At 44.3% G+C, this 22644-nt stretch overlaps 5 protein-coding genes across 5 annotated transcripts in view; 4 read left to right on the top strand and 1 right to left on the bottom strand.

Annotated features, from left to right (window-relative positions):
* Positions 1–348, top strand: part of LOC103598037 — a 23518-nt gene extending 23170 nt beyond the window's left edge. The window contains exon 6 of the mRNA XM_008581943.1: positions 1–348. This exon is cut by the window's left edge and continues 1 nt beyond it. Within this exon, the coding sequence (XP_008580165.1) occupies positions 1–348 (348 nt within the window).
* A 1226-nt stretch (positions 349–1574) lies between these two features.
* On the top strand, positions 1575–20606 carry LOC103598027 (histone H3.1-like). The gene is made up of 2 exons (XM_008581936.1): positions 1575–1907; positions 20282–20606. Exons 1-2 carry the CDS (start codon positions 1575–1577, stop codon positions 20603–20605), a joined length of 657 nt encoding a protein of 218 aa, XP_008580158.1. The 3' UTR covers position 20606.
* On the bottom strand, positions 6116–6921 carry LOC103598030 (histone H2A-beta, sperm-like). Its single transcript, XM_008581940.1, has 2 exons — positions 6576–6921; positions 6116–6201 (listed from the first exon to the last, which is right to left on the bottom strand). The coding sequence occupies exons 1-2, from the start codon at positions 6919–6921 to the stop codon at positions 6116–6118; spliced, it is 432 nt and encodes a 143-aa protein (XP_008580162.1).
* LOC103598029 (histone H2B type 1-M-like) lies at positions 7057–7613 on the top strand. Its single transcript, XM_008581939.1, has 2 exons — positions 7057–7066; positions 7207–7613. The coding sequence occupies exons 1-2, from the start codon at positions 7057–7059 to the stop codon at positions 7605–7607; spliced, it is 411 nt and encodes a 136-aa protein (XP_008580161.1). The 3' UTR covers positions 7608–7613.
* LOC103598028 (histone H2B type 1-K-like) lies at positions 7608–8278 on the top strand. The gene is made up of 2 exons (XM_008581938.1): positions 7608–7619; positions 7937–8278. The coding sequence occupies exons 1-2, from the start codon at positions 7608–7610 to the stop codon at positions 8276–8278; spliced, it is 354 nt and encodes a 117-aa protein (XP_008580160.1).
* Positions 20607–22644: the final 2038 nt, after the last annotated feature.

The raw sequence follows: 22644 nt of genomic DNA, 5'->3' as shown, positions 1-22644 counted from the left end.
AAGACCCGCTCTTCCCGTGCCGGGCTGCAGTTCCCCGTGGGCCGTGTGCACCGCCTGCTCCGCAAGGGCAACTACGCCGAGCGGGTGGGAGCCGGCGCGCCGGTGTACCTGGCGGCGGTGCTGGAGTATCTGACCGCCGAGATCCTGGAGCTGGCGGGCAACGCGGCCCGCGACAACAAGAAGACGCGCATCATCCCGCGCCACCTGCAGCTGGCCATCCGCAACGACGAGGAGCTCAACAAGCTGCTGGGTAAAGTCACCATCGCTCAGGGCGGCGTCCTGCCCAACATCCAGGCCGTGCTGCTGCCCAAGAAGACCGAGAGTCACCACAAGGCCAAGGGCAAGTAAGGTGGGAAAATCAGTATCTTAGGCCTTGAAGGAGTCAGTCTTAACCAAAGGCTCTTTTCAGAGCCACCCACGTATTCATTAAAAGGGCTTACATTTTTTTTTAACTCTACAGTAAACCTTAGCGTAACTCTTCCACTCTGTAGGTCGTCAACTATTTTCACTCAGAAACGTGAAACGAACCATTTTAAAGTTTAAAAAGTAAGGAAAACAAAGGAAAAGCTTGTATCACAGATAACTAACGTTGGCCGTTACTGTAGGTTCTCAGGATTGTAAAAATTAAACAATTGGAAATATAATGGGAAGACTAATGATTGGCCAATGTTTAAGATGTGCATCTAGTTAGTGATCTACAGAGTAATAAATCTGCGCCTTTGTCGTGTTACCTTTCGGGAGGAATTGTTCTGCATCCTAATGGGACAAAATCATATCAACTTAACGGTATTTTGTTTTGTTTTGTTTTGTTTGAGAAGCCAGCCACCCTAATTGTAAATAGGAATACAAAACTACATTCCCTGGACTCAGATCGCCCTGAGGCAGAGCTTGTTGAGTTCAGAATGATTTTGATAGGGCATACAGTAATTGTGACACTTATAAAGTCTGGGGGTTTTTTTTACACACCGATTTACACGAGTTGAATCGTAAAAGAAAGGAGAGTACTTTTATGTGAGGATACTAAATTTTAGTGAAAAAGTATGTTAACATAGTTTAATAACAGGTGTGGCATTTTTACTTCAGAGTTAATGGTCATGGTGCACTGGAACAAGTCTTTAGAAAAAAAACCCAAAGTTTAAATGAAGCCAAGATATGGTGGAAGCCTTCCTAAACTTCAGTAAGGGTAAAACAAGCCACTTGGCCAATTATATATGGCGTGCGCCTTTTCAAAGATTATCAAAATAAAGTCAGTTTCAAGCGCTAACATTTAAATATTATGTAGCAAGCAAGATGATATCATCTTAGTAACTACATAAAATTCTAGGGAAAAAAGCCAACTTTTTTAATGAGACGTACAAAAGGGTTGAAAACACCAGCACTTTAAAGGAGAGGAATAGAAGAACATGTTAATATCTGCCTGTGATCACAAAGTGAACGTCGCCGCCAATGCCTTAGCTGCGAGCTGCAGGGGAACGACTGCCTTGTCCAATCAGAAGAGGACCCTGTTTATATATACAGGTAGAAGTGCCTATGCTTTCATTTCTCCATCAGCTGCCTGTTTCAGGAGATTTGTCATGGCCCGGACCAAGCAGACGGCTCGCAAGTCCACCGGCGGCAAGGCGCCCCGCAAGCAGCTCGCCACCAAGGCAGCCCGCAAGAGCGCGCCGGCCACCGGCGGCGTCAAGAAGCCCCACCGCTACCGGCCCGGCACCGTGGCCCTGCGCGAGATCCGCCGCTACCAGAAGTCCACCGAGCTGCTGATCCGCAAGCTGCCGTTCCAGCGCCTGGTGCGCGAGATCGCGCAGGACTTCAAGACCGACCTGCGCTTCCAGAGCTCGGCCGTGATGGCGCTGCAGGAGGCCTGCGAGGCCTACCTGGTGGGGCTGTTTGAGGACACCAACCTGTGTGCCATCCACGCCAAGCGCGTCACCATCATGCCTAAGGACATCCAGCTTGCGCGGCGTATTCGCGGCGAGAGGGCCTGAACCTCAAAGACTTCCAATCACAACCCCAAATGCTCTTTTTAGAGCTACCCACAAACCCCCTGAAAAGAGCTGTTTCTCTGCAATCTTTCCTGTTTCTTGTCTTCGTTAGGCCCCATTAGCGGGTTTCTTAGTACAGTTTAAGGTTTTTGTTTGTTTTTGTTTTTAAAGATGACCGGTAAGGGGATCCTAACCCTTGACTTGGTGTTGTCAGCACCACGCTCTCCCAAGTGAGCCACGGACCGGCCCAAGTTTAAGGTTTTTAAAACCGTAAAGACCCTGTAAATAAGAATTTGGGAAGTCTTAACTTCCAGTGTTAATGAGCCCTCTAGCAAGTATCGGAGCTGGCATTTGAATTCCTACATATATCTTCCCGCCCCCGCGTCTGTTTTGACAGGGTGGTTTCCTGTTAACTTGCACTGTGGTGTGTATTTCCCTCTTCCTAACACAAAATCGAACCTCACCGTTGCATTGAGGTACCGTGGTTAATTCAGGTTAATGCAACCTGTGTTGTCTAAAGTGATAAAAGAAATCCCTCTCCCCTGCTCACCCCGTCCCTTATTTCCTGAGATATGTTTAGTTTCCTATATGACTGAATTTAGAATATTTCAAACTAACATCTGGGCCTGTTCAAGCCCCTTCAGTGTTGTTGATGACCCTCACCGTTGCATTGAGGTACCGTGGTTAATTCAGGTTAATGCAACCTGTGTTGTCTAAAGGGATAAAAGAAATCCCTCTCCCCTGCTCACCCCGTCCCTTATTTCCTGAGATATGTTTAGTTTCCTTTATGACTGAATTTAGAATATTTCAAGCTAACATCTGGGCCTGTTCAAGCCCCTTCAGTGTTGTTGATGACAGATGTTTTGGGGAACAGGAGTCCTTTGGAGGAAGATCGGGCCAGACTAGATTCCCCAAAAAGTCATTATGCTGTTTTCTTTTAACTTCTCTTGGCAGTGGCTAAGGCATATTGAACTGTCCCAGGTGTATCCAAAATTAGGACTGCCTTGTCGGGAAACCTGTGACAGTTTTTTTGAGGACAGGATAAAACACCTGTCTGGGTCTTTGCTTAAATGTTACCTTCCCATCACGGCTTTGTCTGACTACATAAGCATAATTCTCACTATTTTTTTCATCCTATAATTTTTCACCATATGTGTATCATATATTTCTTTCATTCACTTTATTGACCGTCTCATAAAATGCAGGTTCATGAAAGGAGGAACTGTTGCTTACTCATGTATCCCCAGCAATGTAGCAGCTCTCAGTATTTGTTGGATACATGAATGAATGTATGGGTGAATAATAGAAAAGAAACATAACCATGTGGAAAATCCCTGTGAAACTAAAAACACATTAACCTGCTAGGTGTGCTAAAGTCAGCTTCTTGTGGCCCATGATAGGCAATTACCCCATTCATTTTTGTATTCAGAATTCTAGGTTTCTGTAACTTCTATAATCTTTCTTCCAAGCACGCAAGACTTTCCCTGTCAAATTGGCTTGTGTATGTGTGTCATCCTCTCTGTCCCTTCTCTGTTGTCAGCTTATGAAACATGTAAGTGGAAAGATCATAGTATTTTTACATTGAATTTTTAAAAGCAGTTTGGATTCTCTATCTTGTTTCACTTGGCTATTTATGTATGCTACTCAATTATCAGAATCGGTTACATTCTTATGACATTTTTTTTGAAAATAGATTACAAGATCACTCCTGTGACTGTTGCAATCTGCGCAAGCTCATTACCTTCCTGTGAGTGGGTTCGTGGGAAGAATGACCCATGATTTCCACATAGGAAATTTAGGATGATTAATAATTTAATTTATTAATTTAATTTAGGAAGATTATTATTTTATAAAACGGAAATAATGGTATAATTCTTTCTATTGAAATCAATACCTAAAGCAAAACAAAGTACTGAGTGTCCCCCTCTCAGGAGTTAGCCTTTCTCTGGAAAGGAAGGTACACTATTTTGGAGAGAAGCAATGCCCCCTAGGACACTTGGGGGTAGGGGCCTGCTGATCCAGTCTAAGGCCAACTGTTGAACAGATTGTATTCTGAAGTGTATATGATGTGCATTTCTTCCTTCTGGGCAGAGAAACTAAGGGCTATCTAGGTAAGTAAGGAAGGGCCCAGACAGATGGTTCCATCTGCACTGAATAATGCTCTTGCTGGCTGGGTGTGGCACCCTCTCCTGGAGAGGGGCAGCCAATATACTTCTCACAATTAACTTTTCAGTTCTGTTTATGTGAAGAATTTTTTATTCAGGGACAGTGAGCAGTTCTATTTATGTGAACATGGATACTCCACCCCATGTGCTGAAATACAATAGTGTAGTAGCCTTCTAGCTAAGCTCTTTCTGAACCTTAAGCATGTTTTTTATCTTCCTGTATAGGAATTGAGTTTTGCTCTAGAAATGACACACAAAAACAAATACTCGATGATGCCAGATCATTTTGGCTTGTGCTAATGGGTAGATAGATGGTGATGCCATTTACTAAGACGAGTATCACTGGGAGAGTAGAATTGTTGACAGTGATTATCAGTCCAGGGTATGTATTTTTTAGTTTCCTGGAGATCTACAAGAATTTCAGGAGATAAATTACTATGCATGTTTGAAATTCAGAAGATAGGTTTGGGATAGACATAAAGATTTGGAAGTCATTAGTATATAAAAAATATTTAAAACGAAGGGAGTGGCCTACAAATCCCTTCAGGCTCCTAGCTGTCTCTTATAACCTTTGCTTTATTGCCAAATATCAAACTTCTTGTCATTTGCCTGCACATATCACAAGCCAAGATTCTCTGGTGATGCTCATTCTCTGCTGGATCCCCATACTTTTCTCTAATTCCCAATTTCCTTTAGTCTTCAGATCAGATTTTACCTTCCACAGATTTTACTCCTCCTCTGTGCTCCCCTAATTGTCTGTGCTTACTTCTATGGTTACTCTTGCTACATTGTGCTTCAATTATTTATTTGTATTTCTCCCCATTAAATTGTGTTTCTTTAGGACAGGCACTGTATCTTAAGGCTGTATCTTTAATAATGCATGGCACCTAAGTGTGTAATGAATATTTTTGAAAGAATAAGTAGAGTACATTAGAATTTAATAAAAGTGGGAAAGTGTATAGTCTTTGTGCCTGAGTTTCCTGAGATAGCATGAATGTTTCCTGAGTGGCATAAATGTTCCAATCCTGTTCAAGGCCCAGGATAAATGGACCTGGCTGTGCCCATATAGAAATGTGGATGATATGAGGATGTTTGACTTCACTATTTTCAATATGACCTTTGGCTTTTCAGAAGTGGAGACATTTTTTCCATCTGTAGGCGTCCAACCATTAGTGCTCTTGGAATCAACTTAACAGCATCCAGTACCATCACATCACAACCAAGCTTGAACTACTATGCCTGGCTGTCTACTTAACCTGGCAGTATACTAAGCAAGTGTTTAACTCATTTACTAATCAAAATAATGTTCATGAGATAGATTTGTTAACGTGAAAAAACCCAGGTACAAAAACGTAACTACAAATATCACACAGAATAGAACAGGAAAATGTCAAAACACACCTTATACAATAAAGGTAGCTTATTTTGTAAAATTTTATTTCAGCAATACACTAACATATGCACATACATGTGATTATTGGATCCCTAGAGAACATGTACTTTCATTCAGAAAAGACCCTTAATTGGAAGACTTCTACAGCCAATTTTCTTTTTTTTTTTTTTTTTACAAATGCAAAAATCTAAAAAATGTATGACCAATGGATATCTACATGATTTTGCTTATAAACACCGAATGCCTTTTTAAAATAGGCTGGGGAAATAGGGTTAAGGATTCAAGTTACACTGTACTGAGACAAATTCTGAAGAAATGTGCTGTCAGAAAGTAATAAATTATACCCGAGTACTATTTGTTATAAGCCAGGCCTATAAAGGTGACTTTAAGAAACGCAAAATAGTTGATATCTTCCTATTTACAACCCAGTGCGTTTCTCTGAACCATCAATGAAAACCACTGGGTTCCTCCTGACAAACTCGATTTTATAGTAAAACTCATCGCTTATGCCATCTCCTGCTAATTTCCTTATGTGAATATTCATCTCGAACCACTTGAATATTCTTATAGATTCATTACATGAAGGACTTGGAGCCTGTCGTGTTTGCGAGGACACATGTCAATACCACTTTAATATTGTCAGCAGACTCCTTGTAAATACCTGCAGAAAAGAGGAAAAAACCACTAAATTCTGGCAAGGTGGAAATGCGGGTGTTTGGAGTTGGCTAGATTAAGTCTACTTCAAATAATATCTAGTTTTTCATCAAACTACCACTGTTTAGAATTAAGACTGAAAGCAATGCAATAAGTCGTGTCACCTTTTTTGTTACTATAGAAGTGGCTCTGATAAGAGCCTTTGGTTTTAGGTACTTCCGAATTTGGTATATAATGTATGCTATACGAAGTTATTACGAAGGAAATGAATAAGGTTAAAAAAAAAATTCAGGCCATCCTCTATTTTTAAACAATTGCTTATGCAAATTAGGTGGTACGGTAGTTTCTGGTGATTGGTGACTGTCTTGGATGACGTCATACCAGTATGACCAATCAAAATACCCGTCCTGCATAATAGCATTCCATTGGTACCCAGCAGCTTGTTGAGCTCCTCGTCGTTGCGGATGGCCAGCTGCAGGTGGCGCGGGATGATGCGCGTCTTCTTGTTGTCGCGGGCCGCGTTGCCCGCCAGCTCCAGGATCTCGGCGGTCAGATACTCCAGCACCGCCGCCAGGTACACCGGCGCGCCGGCTCCCACCCGCTCGGAGTAGTTGCCCTTGCGGAGCAGGCGGTGCACACGGCCCACGGGGAACTGCAGCCCGGCCCGGGAAGAGCGCGTCTTGGCCTTGGCGCGAGCTTTGCCGCCTTGTTTCAAACGTCCAGACATCTTGAGTCACCTGCCACACTCAAGGAAAACTGAGATGAAAGTGTTAAGACGAGATTTTTATAGCCTGAGCTGGGCGCGAAAAGGAAGCTGTGCGATTGGCTAATTTATTTACATTTAGACCAACAGAACGCGGTTATGCAAGGACGTGCATTTGAAAAGGCAAAACTGGCATATGACGTCATCATAGGAAAACTACCAATCATAAGAGATTTATACTACTTCTAATTTGCATAACCTCATATTAATAAAGAGGACACGATGAGCTCGCAGCTGCTCTCTGTTTAGCTTTATTCCTTTTCCTCCACACCATTCTTGAACCGGTGAAATCGGCCCCGACCCCTAAAAAGAGATCCAAGAAAGCCTTCGCTAAATCGCAGACGGACGGCAAGAAGCTCAGGCGCAGCCGCAAGGAGAGCTACTCCGTGTACGTGTACAAGGTGCTGAAGCAGGTCCACCCCGACACCGGCATCTCGTCCAAGGCCATGGGCATCATGAACTCCTTCGTGAACGACATCTTCGAGCGCATCGCGGGGGAGGCGTCGCGGCTGGCGCATTACAACAAGCGCTCGACCATCACGTCCAGGGAGATCCAGACGGCCGTGCGCCTGCTGCTGCCCGGGGAGCTGGCCAAGCACGCCGTGTCCGAGGGCACCAAGGCCGTCACCAAGTACACCAGCTCCAAGTAAATGGATCGGGAGGTAGTGCTAAACCCAAAGGCTCTTTTCAGAGCCGCTCACAGTCACAAATGAGAGCTCTAATGCTGAATGCTGCTTTTGTGTCTGCGTGGTGCAGAAATAATGTTGCCTGTCTTATTGGTAGTAACTATAACGCAGTGTGGGACGAGTAAACCATAGTTGGCAGGGTGAGTTAGAAGTACGTTGAATATCTTTAATAGAAAAGCCATTACAGAAAGTATAATTGTGGGCTATATGCGAATCTTTCATCGAAGTTAGTCTACTGGGTTGCACCTGAGAACTTTGGCTTTTTTTTTCCTTTGGTACGTGGGCTTGGGAAGGAAAATAGGTCTATCGAAGAGAACTTATTCAAGGACGGCAAGAAGCGCAAGCGCAGCCGCAAGGAGAGCTACTCCGTGTACGTGTACAAGGTGCTGAAGCAGGTCCACCCCGACACCGGCATCTCGTCCAAGGCCATGGGCATCATGAACTCCTTCGTGAACGACATCTTCGAGCGCATCGCGGGGGAGGCGTCGCGGCTGGCGCATTACAACAAGCGCTCGACCATCACGTCCAGGGAGATCCAGACGGCCGTGCGCCTGCTGCTGCCCGGGGAGCTGGCCAAGCACGCCGTGTCCGAGGGCACCAAGGCCGTCACCAAGTACACCAGCGCCAAGAAGTGAGCCGCTGGCTGCAGAGCGATTAGTCCTTCCTGACCCCACACCCCGAAGACTCTTCAGAGTCTCCCGCGTTTTTCTACAAAAGCGTCAGTTAGCTGTTGGTTCTGTTTGTTCTAAGAAAGGATGGCTGTTTTACGTTTTCTTGAATGTGGAATTATAGCTGGTTTTAGGTAGAATAACTTGTTTCTAAGTACCGTTTGGGGCTCTCGCCTATATTTTGGCATTTTAAAGCTGTGGTTTCCCTTTAGTATCACATTTTTTGCGTTTACTGAGTTAATCACGTAAATATCGCCCCCGTGTGACTGGACTGAGGCAGTGTTTGAAGATCCCGCGGTGTACAATAAGTAGCTAGAACGTCACAAAAGTTCCCGGGGCTCTTTCAAGTTATTTCTGAAGAGGCTTAGCTTAGGCTAATTGTTGACTGTAATTACTGACTTTGTAGTTAGAGCAAGGATTTAGACATGGATCTGGAAGTTGTAAATGTCAGCTGACAGAAGCAAGCCCACGTGTCTAAATGCTTGCTCCGAAGCTGCAGCGGACCCACAACCTCCTGCATCTCTTACAACCTAAACTTCAAAATCAGCATGTAAGACAATAGTGCTGACTGAAGACAGTGATTTTGAGCTAGGAGGCAGCATAATTTCGATTAGGTTCATCTTCTAGTTTCTTACGTAGTTGTCTCCATGCAATTTACCCATACCCTGGTCCCCACCCCCATCTGTGCAGTTGCAAGCATTGTTGAAGGTATTAAATGGCTTTTAATAGCAGTGTAGTAAGCATGCTTTGAAAAATAAACCTGGGTCTTTTATGTGTGTCGGGCTGAGAGTGAAAACTTGGAAAACAAAACTTCTTTTCCTCCACCTCTTCACCTCCCTTTGAAACGACATATTTCCAGTAAAGCAGCATGTGCTTTTTCCCTGTTGGCATGAAAGCCTGGTGCTTCTTATGATAGGGGAAGCCAAAATTTAAGGCATGTCTGGTTTGGGGACTGTTCTGAACCACTAGTTGGAGGAATCCAGGGAAGAATTTCTTTTATGTTTTTGCTCAATAGTAAGAAATTAGAAAGTGTAGGTTATGAGGAACATATTCTATTTTATAGAATAATGTATTGCTCTGTTCTAGAATTACTACAAAGCCAATTGAGACCTTTCCAGAAAACAAACAAACAAACAAACAAACAAAACCACAGGTTATAGGAAAGAAAGTACAAGTGTGGCCAGTGTATTTGTTCTTAAGGCAGACCTTGAGATTTGCTTATTCAATTCATCCCCCCTTCTTCACTTGTTCATATTTATTCTGCAAACTGGTCTTAGTGTCCAGTTTGAGTTAAGAAAAGTTCCTGTAATGAGAAAGTCCACAGCATCTTGAAACGGAATAGTTAAGAAAATAAGGACTTTAAAGGCAAACTAAGAAGGGAGAAAAATGGAGCCTGCCTAACTTGGTAAGAGCTTATGCAGTGGAGGAGGGGAAGGTGCTACAGGCAGAGGGGTATGAGCACAGAGTAGGCTGGAGTTCTTTAGAGTTGCTGGAGGCTGAAAAGGCTGGAGATAAATGTGGTGGAGTAAGCGGGAGGGGGCTTTGAAATTCTGAGGACTCTGTATGCCTTGAAAATAGATATGAAGTTTGCCTATTAGGGGAAGGTGGACTCTATGCAGAATTGTTAAATTTTGTAAAATGTGTGTTTCAGATTCATTTTTCTAGTGGCTCAGTAGGGAGAAGATTGGAAAGGAGTGAGATCCAAGGTCAAGAGATTGGAAATACCAGCCAGCAGTGAGGGCTGAAACTAATGCAGGGGCAGCAGCCAGAAAGAGGAGGAGCAGGAGAGGAAAGGGGAATTTAAGGGATAAAGGAGGCAAAATGGATAGGGCTTGCTGCAGGCTGACTTGCAGGGGAAGGTGAGAGAGAAGGACAAACCCGGAATGATGTCCAGGTTTTAGCTTCTGCAGCAAGTACTCAAGAAAGGAGGGGTTTCAGAAGGCAGGTTTGGTAGAAAAGGGGATTTGCTCTGCTTGTTTCTGAGATCCCAAAGGTCCGTTTGCTCACTGCTCAATAGCCAATAACTGAAAAACAAGTGTTGGCGGTAAGGAAAGGCAGCCTTTAATCAGGAAGCCGGCAGCCTGGGGGAATGGTGGACTTATGTCTCGAAGACCATTTTAGCTTCTCCTGGGTTTACCATCTCCACTTCTCCCGTGGGAGCCTTCAGAATGAAGACCCAAAGATAAAGGGAAAATTGTCCATATTTATGCTTAGGTTCTATGAAGCAGGCATAGCTATATAGAAATGTTATTGACAAGAAAAGTAGGCTCTAACGCTAACAGACTGAGTGGGCAAACCCAGCAAGTCCTGCCTGTATGGACTCTTCTTGGCTTCTCTGTGTAGCATTCATTCCTCCAGGGTATGGGGTAGGGCCTTTTCTGGAATGAGGATCTTATGACCTACAATCAGACAAGGTAGGTCAGAAAAGTTCATGGCCAGCTCCAAGACAGAAAGGCAGTGGGTGGAAATTAGTGTATATCTATGTGGAGGATATTGACATTAATGAGATAGAAATAAAACACATGTATTTCACAGGGCCAAAGCCTGTAGCATAGAAGGCCAAAGCCTGTAGTTTAAAGGACCAAAGTCCTTAGTTTAAGCCAAAGCCTGTAGCTTAGAAGGACCAGAGTCCTGTAGTTTAGGAGGACAGAGCTTCTAGTTTAGGGGGCCAAAGCCCAACCCTTTAGGAAAACTCATAGAATTGCTAAGATTAAGAAAGACCAGAAAACTTTCAAATGACTAAAGCCTTTATGTAGATAAGAGAATTGAAGCACAGCAAACAATGATTGCTCTGGGGGCAGTTGTCCTTGGTGCAGCTAAACCTAGATGCTAGGAAGGTATGTGAGCTAAAATCTTCAAGGATATTCTGCTAGTTTGTGCTTGGGGGACGTTCCACATCTTGCCCTAAGCTGTTTCTTTGTGTTTCTAGGGGAGTCAGGGGCTTTGGTGATTATCTCATTGTTTATCTTTGTACATCACATAGCTTAGTTTTATGACTCCTTTTGATGGTAAATTGCTTGAATTATTTTAAGTTACACCTGCTTTAGTGAAGATTGTCACGTAGCCAGTTTGTTTACGTTTTCACTATGATTAACCACCTGTTTTTCTTCTGTAACTTTCTTGTCTTCGCAATGAAAACTGAAGCAAAAACTGACTTGGGGCTGTGCCTGGGCTTTCCTCTCTTGAAGGCATTTTCCCTCCGTGCAGTTGCTTCAGGCTTCTCATTGCTCTGAATACATGGGCTCTGAGTAATCTTTTGCATCTCCATCACTCTGTGAGAGGTGACATATCTGTTAGTGTATATGCCTTGGGGAAGAGAGATTCTAGTTTTTATGGCTTGCCTCAGGGGAAAATGAAGTTGAGAGACAGGAGGACAGCAGAAGGACAGAGAAAAATTTTGCTTTTGAAGCTGCTTCTGAGGCCTTCCCCTTGGGGTATCACTTTCTGGGCCTCAACACCTGCATACAGGAAGGATGAGGAAAGTAAGAAATTCATTGCTCACCTCAATCATTAACAAAGGCTTTCTGAAGTGAGAGCCCTGATTAAGGGAAGGGTGGGGCTGAGAAGAGGAAGGTTCTTGCACACACAGTAATATGATGTTGAAGGCTCAGCCAGACAGTTGGGCTTAACTTATGTGGGATAGTCATAGGATTCTGATAGCATTACCTGGTACTGGAGTATCCAAAAAATCTTTTAAAACTTGCTTATTCTGTTGTTTCCTCTTTTAAAATGTCCTTTGAGTTGTTATCATTAGAAGTAAATGAGTCAACTACTGGAAAGGCTATGCATACTTTTTAGTTGCACAATAAATCAGTATTGTTATTTCTATTACTGACAGAGACCATATTTATACTAACTCCATCTCCACTGCTTTACACAACACTGTTAACGTCCATATAATTTTCTTGACTTTTTCCAGTGCAGGAGGGTGGGGAAGGGAAGAGGGAAGAGAAGAGATAGGAGAGAAGAGGAGGAGAGGATTCACTTCTAGAAAGAGAGCCCAATGTAACAATTTTTTAAAATTGCACAAAGGTTTAATGTTAATATGTACCTATCTATTATTATTATTGTTGTTGCTGTTGTTGTTAATGGCTAACACTTGTTGAAAATTTTAAGCACTGCTCTAAAGGTTTTATATTTAATAACTCAATTTTCCAACATCCTCCTGTATACATTAAGTCATCTCTAGATTACTTATAATACCAAATACAATGTAAATTCTATGTAAATAGTTGTTCTACTGGATTGTTTAGGGAGCAATGACAAGAAAAAGTCTGTACGTGTTCAGTACAGAGGAATTTTTTTTTTTTCAAATAGTTTGGATACATGGTTTGTTGAATCCATGGATTTCAAACTCATGGATGTGGAGGGCCAATTATACATACAGATTGCCTTTATTTATTATAGAAAAAAGTTAGAATGCACATTATTGTTAAATACTAGAGATTTTGTTAAAATGTATTATAGAGAATCCCTATGATGGAATACTAAGTAGACAGAGGTAATCAATTTAAAATTTTTCATTATAGAAATTTTCTGAATTTTTATCTGTGAATGTAGATTCCCTTTGGCAAGGGAAATTGATCAGGTTAAGGAACTCAACAGAATTTTAGTAATTGTTCCTAGTATAGTGTTAAACATGGTATTTCATCAGTGGGAAAAGACAAATTATTTTAAGAATCTGCCTGATTAATGAATTGCTAGGGAATTGATTAAAGTGTATTACAGAGAATTAAAAGAAGGATAATAAGCAGACTTTAAAATAACTTTTTTGAAAACTCTTTAGGTAAGGGGAATTGATTAAAATATAAGCAGTGTAAAGAAGTAACAAAATGCCATATTCAGCACCATATACACTTTCTCAGAAAAAATATGTATTTATCTGTGTTGGGAAAATAGAATAATTTAATTAGACACCCTCGCTTTAGGTCCAGTTGGGGGTAGTGCAGCACATTCTTTGTAAATAAGTTGTGTGGAGTTAGTGCCCGTGGGCGGTGCCACCACCTTGGCTGGCATTTACTGCCTCAGGCAGCTGCCATGCACCACCATGCTCTCAAACCTGCAGTTCCAAGGACCTTTTGGCCAGTTACCTAGCTCATAGACCTGCATGTGAAGGGTCTGGAGATCCAGCCTGGCATGTGAAGGATTTGTGACTCAGTCTGGACAATGGGCTTGAAGGGTCTGTGAGCTCCAGTCCCAGCCATAGCTCAACAATTGGCCCAGTCAGCAGGATTATGGGCAGGTAAAAGAGCTCAACAATTGGCATAGTTGGCAGGATTCTGAGCAGGTACAGGAGCCAAAAGCCCTTGGAAGAAGGAGAAAATGTGGCTACTTGTGAATATGCTCTGCCCTATGGCCACCTTCCTGTTCACTGGGATCTGGTTGCTGCTCACTGTATTGCAAGGCAGCACTGACCAGGCACTACAATGGAAAACCTCTTGGGAGGGGGAGGAAATGTGGCTATCCTTGAGTATGTGGTGCCCAGTGGCCACTTTTCTCCTGACCAGAGCCTGGCTGTTGCTCATTATGATGCAAACTGATTGAGATTTGCAGCAGAAAGCAAAGTTGTTGGTGGATGACATGCAGCTACTGGAAGATTCAAAGCAGAAAGCAGAGTTGTTGGAAGCATGGATAAATATCATGGAGGATGACGTGCAGCGACTGGCCACTCCTGCCTCTCACACCAAGAAAGATGACCAACCCAGTGGTGAGTTGAGGGAAACTGTGCATCTTCAGGCACGACCTGTTTGTACATGAGAAATTGAAATACAAGCAGCCTATGGGACCAGATGGACAACCGGGGAGTGATCCACAGGTGACCCGGTTCACAACCTATGTCCTGTATACCCAGGTTGAGCTGGTTGACTTGGGGAGACAGTTCAGGCAGAAACATGGGGAGACCCTGACTGCTTGGCTGTTGTGGTTATGGGACCTAGGGGTGGATAGTGTGGTATGCTCTGGTGAGGAGATGGAAAAATTGGCCTCCATTACCATACACCCATCCCTGAGGCAGCAGCTGCAGAATAGCTGCAGATACACACAAGGGCGAGGTAATCAGTCCTTAATGGACTGGATGAATGCAGCTGCCCAAACCATGTGAGCAAATGTTGGAGAACTGCCCAAGATTGTTAGTAAATGACAAATGTATGCTGGGTTGGTTCAAATCATTCAGGAGCTGGGGATGCAGGAGTCCATGTTTAATGTGGACACTCATGGCACAGACGATGAAAATTTTACAGGCAGCATGAGAGACATAGTGCTGCAAAATACCCCATCGGCATCCTTAGGGTCACTGATGGCCATGCTGGCCCCATACATTGGTCGTTCTATACATGAGGTAAGAACAATGATAGCCGGCTAGGGTGAAGTAGAGGAGAAAAAACAAGCAAAAGAGGTCCGAAAGGTGGCTAAGACCAAACCCCCAAGAAATGCTCAGGATTTTATCCTGAAGGGTCACGCAAGACTAGCCGTAAGCAGATGTGGCTTGACTTGCTTGCAGCAGGGGTTGATAAAAAGAAAATTTGGGGGGCAGCCAAATGCAGTCCACTTTGCCTTGTGGCAACAATGGCACCCTGAACAGCGTTTCACCAAACATCCGGAAACAGGTAGCAAGGTACACTTAGTGGATTTAGAAGACTTTTTGGTTGCTCCCGAGGAGGTGAATGAACTGTTCAGTAGGGAGCAAGCCAAGGTACTTATCTTTTGGGGACAGGTGAGGACCGGAGGCCTCATGTTGAATTGGCAATACATTGGTCGAGGACAAATGTGCAGCATGTTTTGGCATTGGTGGATACAGGCGCAGAATGTAGCCTGATACATGGCAATCCAGATAAGTTTCCAGGGGCCACAGTTCATGTAGATGGCTATGGAGGACATACAATTGAGGTCAAAGCTGTGTCGTTGCCATTTGGCATAGGAAGATTACCGCCTTGTGTATATACTGTATATATATCCCCTGTAGCTGAATCCATCTTGGGTATGGATGTACTTTACGGTTTGCACCTGCAAGCAACAGTTGGAGAGTTTCAGCTGCAAATACAGACAGTAAAGCCTGTGTTACAAAAATATGCTAAACATGACCCACAGGTGTTATCCAAGCCAAGACATGTAGTTAATGTAAAGCAGTATCGCCTACTCGGAGGACATGCAGAGATAAGTACCTCTATTTTGGAATTAGAGAAAGTTGGCATTATTCATCCAGCTCACAGCCCATTTAATGCTCTGGTATGGCCAGTGAAAAAGCCTGATGGTACCTGGAGAATGAATGTAGATTATCAAAAACTGAACAAAGTAGTGCCTCCTCTGCAGGCACCTGTGCCTTCAGTTCATGACTTGATGGATCAGCTGATGACTCAGCTGGGAACTTATCATTATGTATTGGACCTTGCAAATGCTTTTTTCTCTATTCCAGTCTCAGCTGATAGCCAAGATCACTTCGCCTTCACCTGAGAAGGAAGACAGTGGACCTTTCAAGTATTGCCCCAAGTTACCTGCATAGCCCATCCATCTGCCATGGTTTGGTGGCTGGGGATCTAGCCAAATGGACTAGGCCCAGCACAGTTACAATGTTTCACTACATTGATGACGTGTTACTAACCTCTGATTCTCTTGCAGATTTAACCCAGGCAGCTCCAACGCTGCTGTCATTTGAAACAATGTTGGTGGGCCTTGAACACAGTCAAAGTTCAAGGACTGGGCTATCAGTCAAATTCCTAGGAATGGTCTGGTCAGGTGAGACAAGGGTCATCCCAAAAGCTATTATAGATAAGATACAGGCATACCCTCGACCCACAACTGTAGCTCAGCTACAGGCATGTTTGGGACTTTTGGAGTATTGGAGAGCTTTTGTACCCCCATATGGCCCAAATGGCATGCCCACTGTATGCACTAACAAAGAAAGGAGCCCCCTGGGATTGGACTGAGGAAGTAGAACAGGCTCACCGGGCTACAAAAAGGGCAATACAGCAAGTACAGGCTTTACTTTTTTTTTTTTTTAATTGAATCAAAATCAATTATACATATTTGGGGGGTTGAACATTGAGATATGTTGATCAAATCAATATTACTAGCATATATATTGTTACAAATCATAATTATTCTTTATGCCCCTTATCCAATCTCTCCCCTTCCCCCATTCCCTCCCCCCTCCCACCTCTAATTACCCTAGATTACTTCTCTCCTTCTGAAAGAGTAATGGTTACTCTGTTGATTTGTTGCCTAGATGATCTGTCCAATGCTGAGAGTTGTGATCAGATCCCCACTATTATTGTAGAGCAGATGCTTCTTCTGTTACTCTGAAATGGGCTTTGTGGAGAGAGACATCCTCTTCTTTTCTTTATCTCTGCTGGCGACTCTCATTGTGTCAATGCATTCCACTGGTTGGCGGACCATCTGTGTGGTGGTTGTGGCATCTAGCCACTTTCATGGCAGCCATGGTTATTGTGGTGACTGTGGTGGGCCACCAAAAGGAGGTGATGTTTTTGCCATGCCCCTTGGTACTGGTGGTGTGCCTGGTTGTAGGGTATGTCTGGTCTCCTTCTCCATGCCTCTTGTCCCTGGGTGGGCCCCGAGGCACTGGTTCCATGTGCCTGGTTGTAGGAGGAGGGTCCAATCCCCTTCTCATGCCCTGGGTCCCTGGGTGGGCCCTTAGGTGCTGGCACAGTGTGCTTGGTTGTGGGAGGGTGGTCTGGTCCTCTTCTCCATGTCCCGGGTCCCCGGGCTGGACCTGAGGCACTGGTGCAGTGTGCCTGGTTGTGGGAGGAGGCTCCCATCCCCTCATCTATGCCCTGGGTCCCTGGGTGGGCCCTGAGGCACTGGTGTGGTGTGGCCTGGTTGCGGGAGAGAGGTCTCGTCAAGTATAGGCTTTACAAGTGGCCGACCCCACTAAGCCTTTTGAGTTAGACATACATATAACCCAGGAGGTGTTAGGATGGGTTTTATGGCAGAGACAGGACCAATTCTGCACACCTGTAGGAATCTGGTCTCAGCTCTGGAAGGGCACTGAAGTGCACTACACCCTAATAGAAAAGCAGTTAGCAGCTGTGTATTCTGCCTTGATAGCCACTGAAGCTATCACAGGAACTGCCAAAGTCCTAGTAAGGACAACATATCCCATAATAGGTTGGCTGCGCATATGGACAACCAACCCTAAAACAGGTGTTGCTCAGACTCCCACTCCATCTAAATGGGGAGCGTATATAGAACAAAGGAGCACTGTGTCAATGAGTCCTCTGTCCAAAGAGTTGCAAACTGTGCTAGGACCAGTCGAGATTGTGGAGGAAACCTTGGCACAACTCTTACCCATGGAGGTGGAAGCTACACCTTTCCATGAGGGACAGGGACCTATCACAGAGCAAGCTTGGTATACAGATGGCTCTAGCATGGGAACTTCAGCATCGTGGACAGCTGTTGCTGTCCAGCCCTTAACAGATACCATGTGGTATGAAAATGGTACAGGGCAAAGCAGTCAATGGGCTAAATTGAGAGCTGTTTGGATGATAAAAAATGAGCCTGGGCCATTAACCATCTGTACTGACAGCTGGCTGTGTACAAAGGTTTAACCCTTTGGATCTCTACTTGGAAATATCAATGGCGGATGGTAGGCCACCGACCCCTGTGGGGACAAGCCATGTTGCAAGAGTTATAGGAATTAGGACATGAGAAAGAAGTAATTCTTTTCCATGTCACAGGACACTTCCCCTTAGCCAGTTCAGGAAATGATGAAGCTGATGCCTTGGCTAAGGTAAGATGGCTGGAGAGAGCCCCAGCTACTGATGTAGCCCAGTGGCTACATTGATGAATGCAGCATGCTGGCAGTAAAACCATGTGGATGGCGGCTCAAAGATGGGCCTTGCCCATAAAATGGGAAGATGTAGTGAACGCCTGTTGTGCTTGTCCAGTATGTGCTCAAGAGAGTGCACATCCCCAGCAGATGCCCCATACAGATGAGCAAATAACTCGAGGAAGGGTGCCCCTGGCTCAGTGGCAAGTGGACTTTGTCGGACCACTGCCAAGGAGAATTTCGGATTACATCTTCACTGTTACTGATACGGCTACTGGTCTTCTGTTTGTATGGCCTCGTAAGGCCACAGACCAGGTAAACCCAGTGAAGGCACTGAATAGCCTTACAGCCATGTATGGCCGGCCTGTAGTCATAGAGAGTGACAATGGAACCCACTTTACTGGACATGGGGTTCAGAGGTGGGCCTCCCAGTTGTCCATTCAGTGGAAGTTACATGTGCCATATCATCCTCAGGCAGCAGGAATGATTGAACAGTACAATGGCCTTTTAAATAAGGGACTAAGTCTATCTATCCAACCCCTATCCCTGAAGAGGTGGACACAGCGATTACGGCTGACAGTCAGGATTCTAAATGAGAGACCCCACAAAGGCGGGCCCTCTCCAGTGGAAGCTCTGTTGCATAGGGCTGCAGCACCTGTACAGCTGCAAATCACTACTAAAGATAAGCTTTTGAAGCCAGGATATGGCAAGAATGGAAATATTCTCTTACCGGCCCCAACCTGTTTGCAACAGGGACAGACAGTACAATGGGAATGACCTTGGAGAATAAAAGCCCCCCATATATGCTGAGTAGGTTTAATATGGCCTTGGGGAAAAGGATTAGAGGAAGGCTTGCAAGTTTTACCTTGGGTGACAAGTACCTGGCCTCCTCGCATAAAGGTAACATGGCCTGGAACAGATAAGTGCTCCATTCCAAAGGGCACGTTTCTATTATCATTATGGCCAATTATAAGTTACCCTACACTGTTATGTGTAGAACCTACAGATCCAACAGCGTTGGCAGATAAAGTATGGTATCATAAACCAGGTAAGATACCTATTCCTGCAACCATCCTTTCTCAGGATGGCAAACTGCCATGTATCTTACCAGAGGGATGTGAGCTTCCCCTATTGGTACCAATAACCCTTCTGTCTTTTCACCCATAGTGTTCTGGCTGCAGCACTGCACCAGAGTCACATGATTGATGTGTCAGCTTACTGAATATGCATTGAACTTCCCATCAGTATGACTGCAGGATTCCCATGGAGGATCACACCAATGGTGACTACTAACCCGACATATGTGGCTAATAGTTAACAGGACAGAACTACAAGCCTTAAGGCATATTGAACAGACAATAGGTTACATAAATGTAAGGGTCACCTATCCTCGCTAGGGGAACATCATAGAATTTTCTGAACACATAGATTGTACAGCAAGGAACCCTGAGGGGGTGGATTGTTGGGAAAATAGAATAATTCGAGCAGGCCCCGTTGCCTTAGGTATGGTTGGGGGTGGTGTGGTGCATTCTTTGTAAATAACTTGTGTATGGGTGGAGTTAGTGCCCATGGGCAGCGCCACCACCTTGGCTGGTGTTTACTGCCTCAGGTGGCTGCCGTGGGGCACCATGCTCTGGGAACTAAGGCCTCAAGGACCTTTTGGCCAGTTACCTAGCTTGTAGACCAGTGTGCGAGGGGTCTGGGAACCAAGCCTGGCATGTGAAGGGTTTGTGACCCAGTCTGGACAACAGGCTTGAGGGGTCTGTGAGCTCCAGACCCAGGCCTAGCTCGACAATTGGTCCACTTGGCAGGATTACGGGCAGGTAAAAGAGCTCTGCAATCTGTTCACCATAATATCTTAGTAGTCAGCAGTAATGAGCTTTGTGTGATGGAATATCGGGTTTTATATCATTGCTTGTCCTCATTTGTATTTTATACAATATTAATGTTTTTCTTTTGCATCCAAAGCAATTTTTTGAATTCTTAAATCATGGTAACGAAGCAATTACTACAGAACAAAAGAGGACAAGGAAACAAGAAGCTCGCTGGGTTTTTTTTTTTCTAATAGATTCCCCTCCCCCACCGGGGCGGGACTTCCCGCCTCTTTTTTCTTCAGGTTCTCAGTTTGGTCCGCCAACGGACGTATAAAAGCCCGCCTCTGGCCAGGATCCTCACAAAGTTCCGAGCAGTCTCTCCTCACCATGTCTGGTCGTGGCAAGGGCGGGAAGGGTCTCGGCAAGGGCGGCGCCAAGCGCCACCGCAAGGTGCTGCGCGACAACATCCAGGGCATCACCAAGCCCGCCATCCGGCGCCTGGCCCGTCGCGGCGGCGTCAAGCGTATCTCCGGCCTCATCTACGAGGAGACCCGCGGGGTCCTCAAGGTGTTCCTGGAGAACGTGATCCGCGACGCCGTCACCTACACCGAGCACGCCAAGCGCAAGACTGTCACTGCCATGGACGTGGTCTACGCGCTCAAGCGCCAGGGACGCACCCTCTACGGCTTCGGCGGCTGAGTGCGCATCACCTCCCTTCTCAACAAAAGGCCCTTTTCAGGGCCCCCCATCTTCTCAGCTTGAGGAGCTGTGATACTATTTTGGTAGTGCCTATGTCGCGTGTTTAAACGTTCACGAGCGATAACTTTAAGTTTTGTCTGTTTGGGGGACGCGTTGTCTTACTTGGAAAGACGAATTCTAATTTGAGTCGCCAGTGTTTGCCGGCCAATCCTGTAGTAAGGGCCTTTTGTAGTTTAGGCCGCTACCTTAAAACTACGAACGTGGTGGGAAAACGTCTCTTCTAACATAGTGATAACTCTAAATCTACTTGGCAGTGTTAATTGGGAATAGTTCTGACAGGCCCAAAATTTGGAAAGGATTTGTCTTAAAATCACGAAGGATGGTTCGTTTTCTTGTTCTGAAGTCCTTTAAAAATGGACATTATTCCTTCTAAGTGTAATACCTATGTGTTGTCAGATCGGCAGAGGGTCATTAGCATGGTCTTCCATCTGCTTAACAGCCTAGTTAATGCTGGTCTCTATCTTAAGCTTTTGAGTTTTCATTTTACTTTTCCTCCATATTCATTAAGGTATAAGTGACATTGCATATATTTACAACTAGAAACATCTGATACATGTAAACATCGTAAAGTGATTTGTTCTTTAGTGACAAACGGTTTTTTTATTTACTGAAAAATACGTGTCTGGAAATAGTCTTGCATTGTGTATTGAATAAAAGGTCTGATATTGCAAGTCTATATGACATAACTATAATTTGCATAAAATATTAATATAGTTACCCACCTCTTGTAGACACTAATAGAATAAATTTGATAGAATGAAGTAAAGCCTCCTAAGTGAGAAATGTAAACATTGCAATCATAAACAAAATGTTCTAAGCAAAGCACTTTAAAATTGTTTTGTGTGATGTCTACCTTGTCTGCCTGAAGTTAAGAATGAGGTGGGGGGAGCAGGAAAAAGCTGGCAAAGCCAAAACCCTTGAGGGACTCTTCCCAGGAAGCAGGCCGCTTACACCCATGTGGGAAAGCAAAATATTTCAAACCCAAAATATGTTTCTTTGATATATTTCAGGATGGAAAAACAGTATTGGCTAGAAGGGCTGTATTTTTTGTGTGTGTGGAAAGAAATTTACATCTGTAAATGCAAACAGCTAGGCTTCCTCTGAGGCAGTCCTCTTTTGACTAGTAGCTTTCAGAGGGCAGCTATAAGATAACCTGAAGCATTTTTATTTGCATACAAGATGTCTCTACTTAACTCCTGAGTTCCTTCTTTCGCCTGTGATGATGCCTACCCTCAGAACTTCAGAGAAATGTGATCTCGGGCCATTGTTCTGGGGCTTGTACCACCCCCCACCTCTCTCTCTCTTATGAACACTGATATATAACCTTCTATACTCCATTTGGAAATTGGGATATTACTCTCTTGTGATTTCCCTCATGCTTTACCCCTTTCCAGCACATTAAATAGTAAAATTTGTTATGCCTTTTCTTCATACCCATCTAAATTTGCCAGTGATTTTTATTAATGAACCCTCAAGGGTGAAGTTTTCCTCTGGCCTCTATGTCCATGACAGGGCTGCCGCCCTGGCTGCTCAGCCAGCGAGGCTTCAGTGTTGCCCTCAGACCTACACTGACTGCTAATGCCTGCTTTGGGGCTGGGTTGAGGCCAATGGGAAGAGTACCAGGTAGGAAGCTTCTGTCACAACTGCTTATGTTGCATCCGCTCTATGGATAAGAACACCTAGCATTTCTTGTGTGAATCTGCCACTCTCAGTAAACACTGAAACGCACTTGAGAATAAAAATATTAACAGTTGTAACAAGCCATTTTCTGTGCAGACTGCAAATACCATCATTAATTCATTTCAGCCATATTTTCATTAAGATGCTCTATAAGCAGCTACTGCTACCATATTGCCAGTCAGGCAGGCCAGAATCGAGGTAACAAAACTTTTCCAGTTATGAATACTACTTCAAATGAATTATAAATAAATACAGCTTATATTAGAGAACAATGAAATCAATCTCTATCATTCATATGG

Source organism: Galeopterus variegatus, unplaced genomic scaffold (assembly GCF_000696425.1).
Source record: "Galeopterus variegatus unplaced genomic scaffold, G_variegatus-3.0.2 Scaffold2491, whole genome shotgun sequence".
Classification (NCBI taxonomy): Eukaryota; Metazoa; Chordata; class Mammalia; order Dermoptera; family Cynocephalidae; genus Galeopterus; species Galeopterus variegatus.
This window is presented reverse-complemented; position numbering and strand designations above follow the sequence as displayed.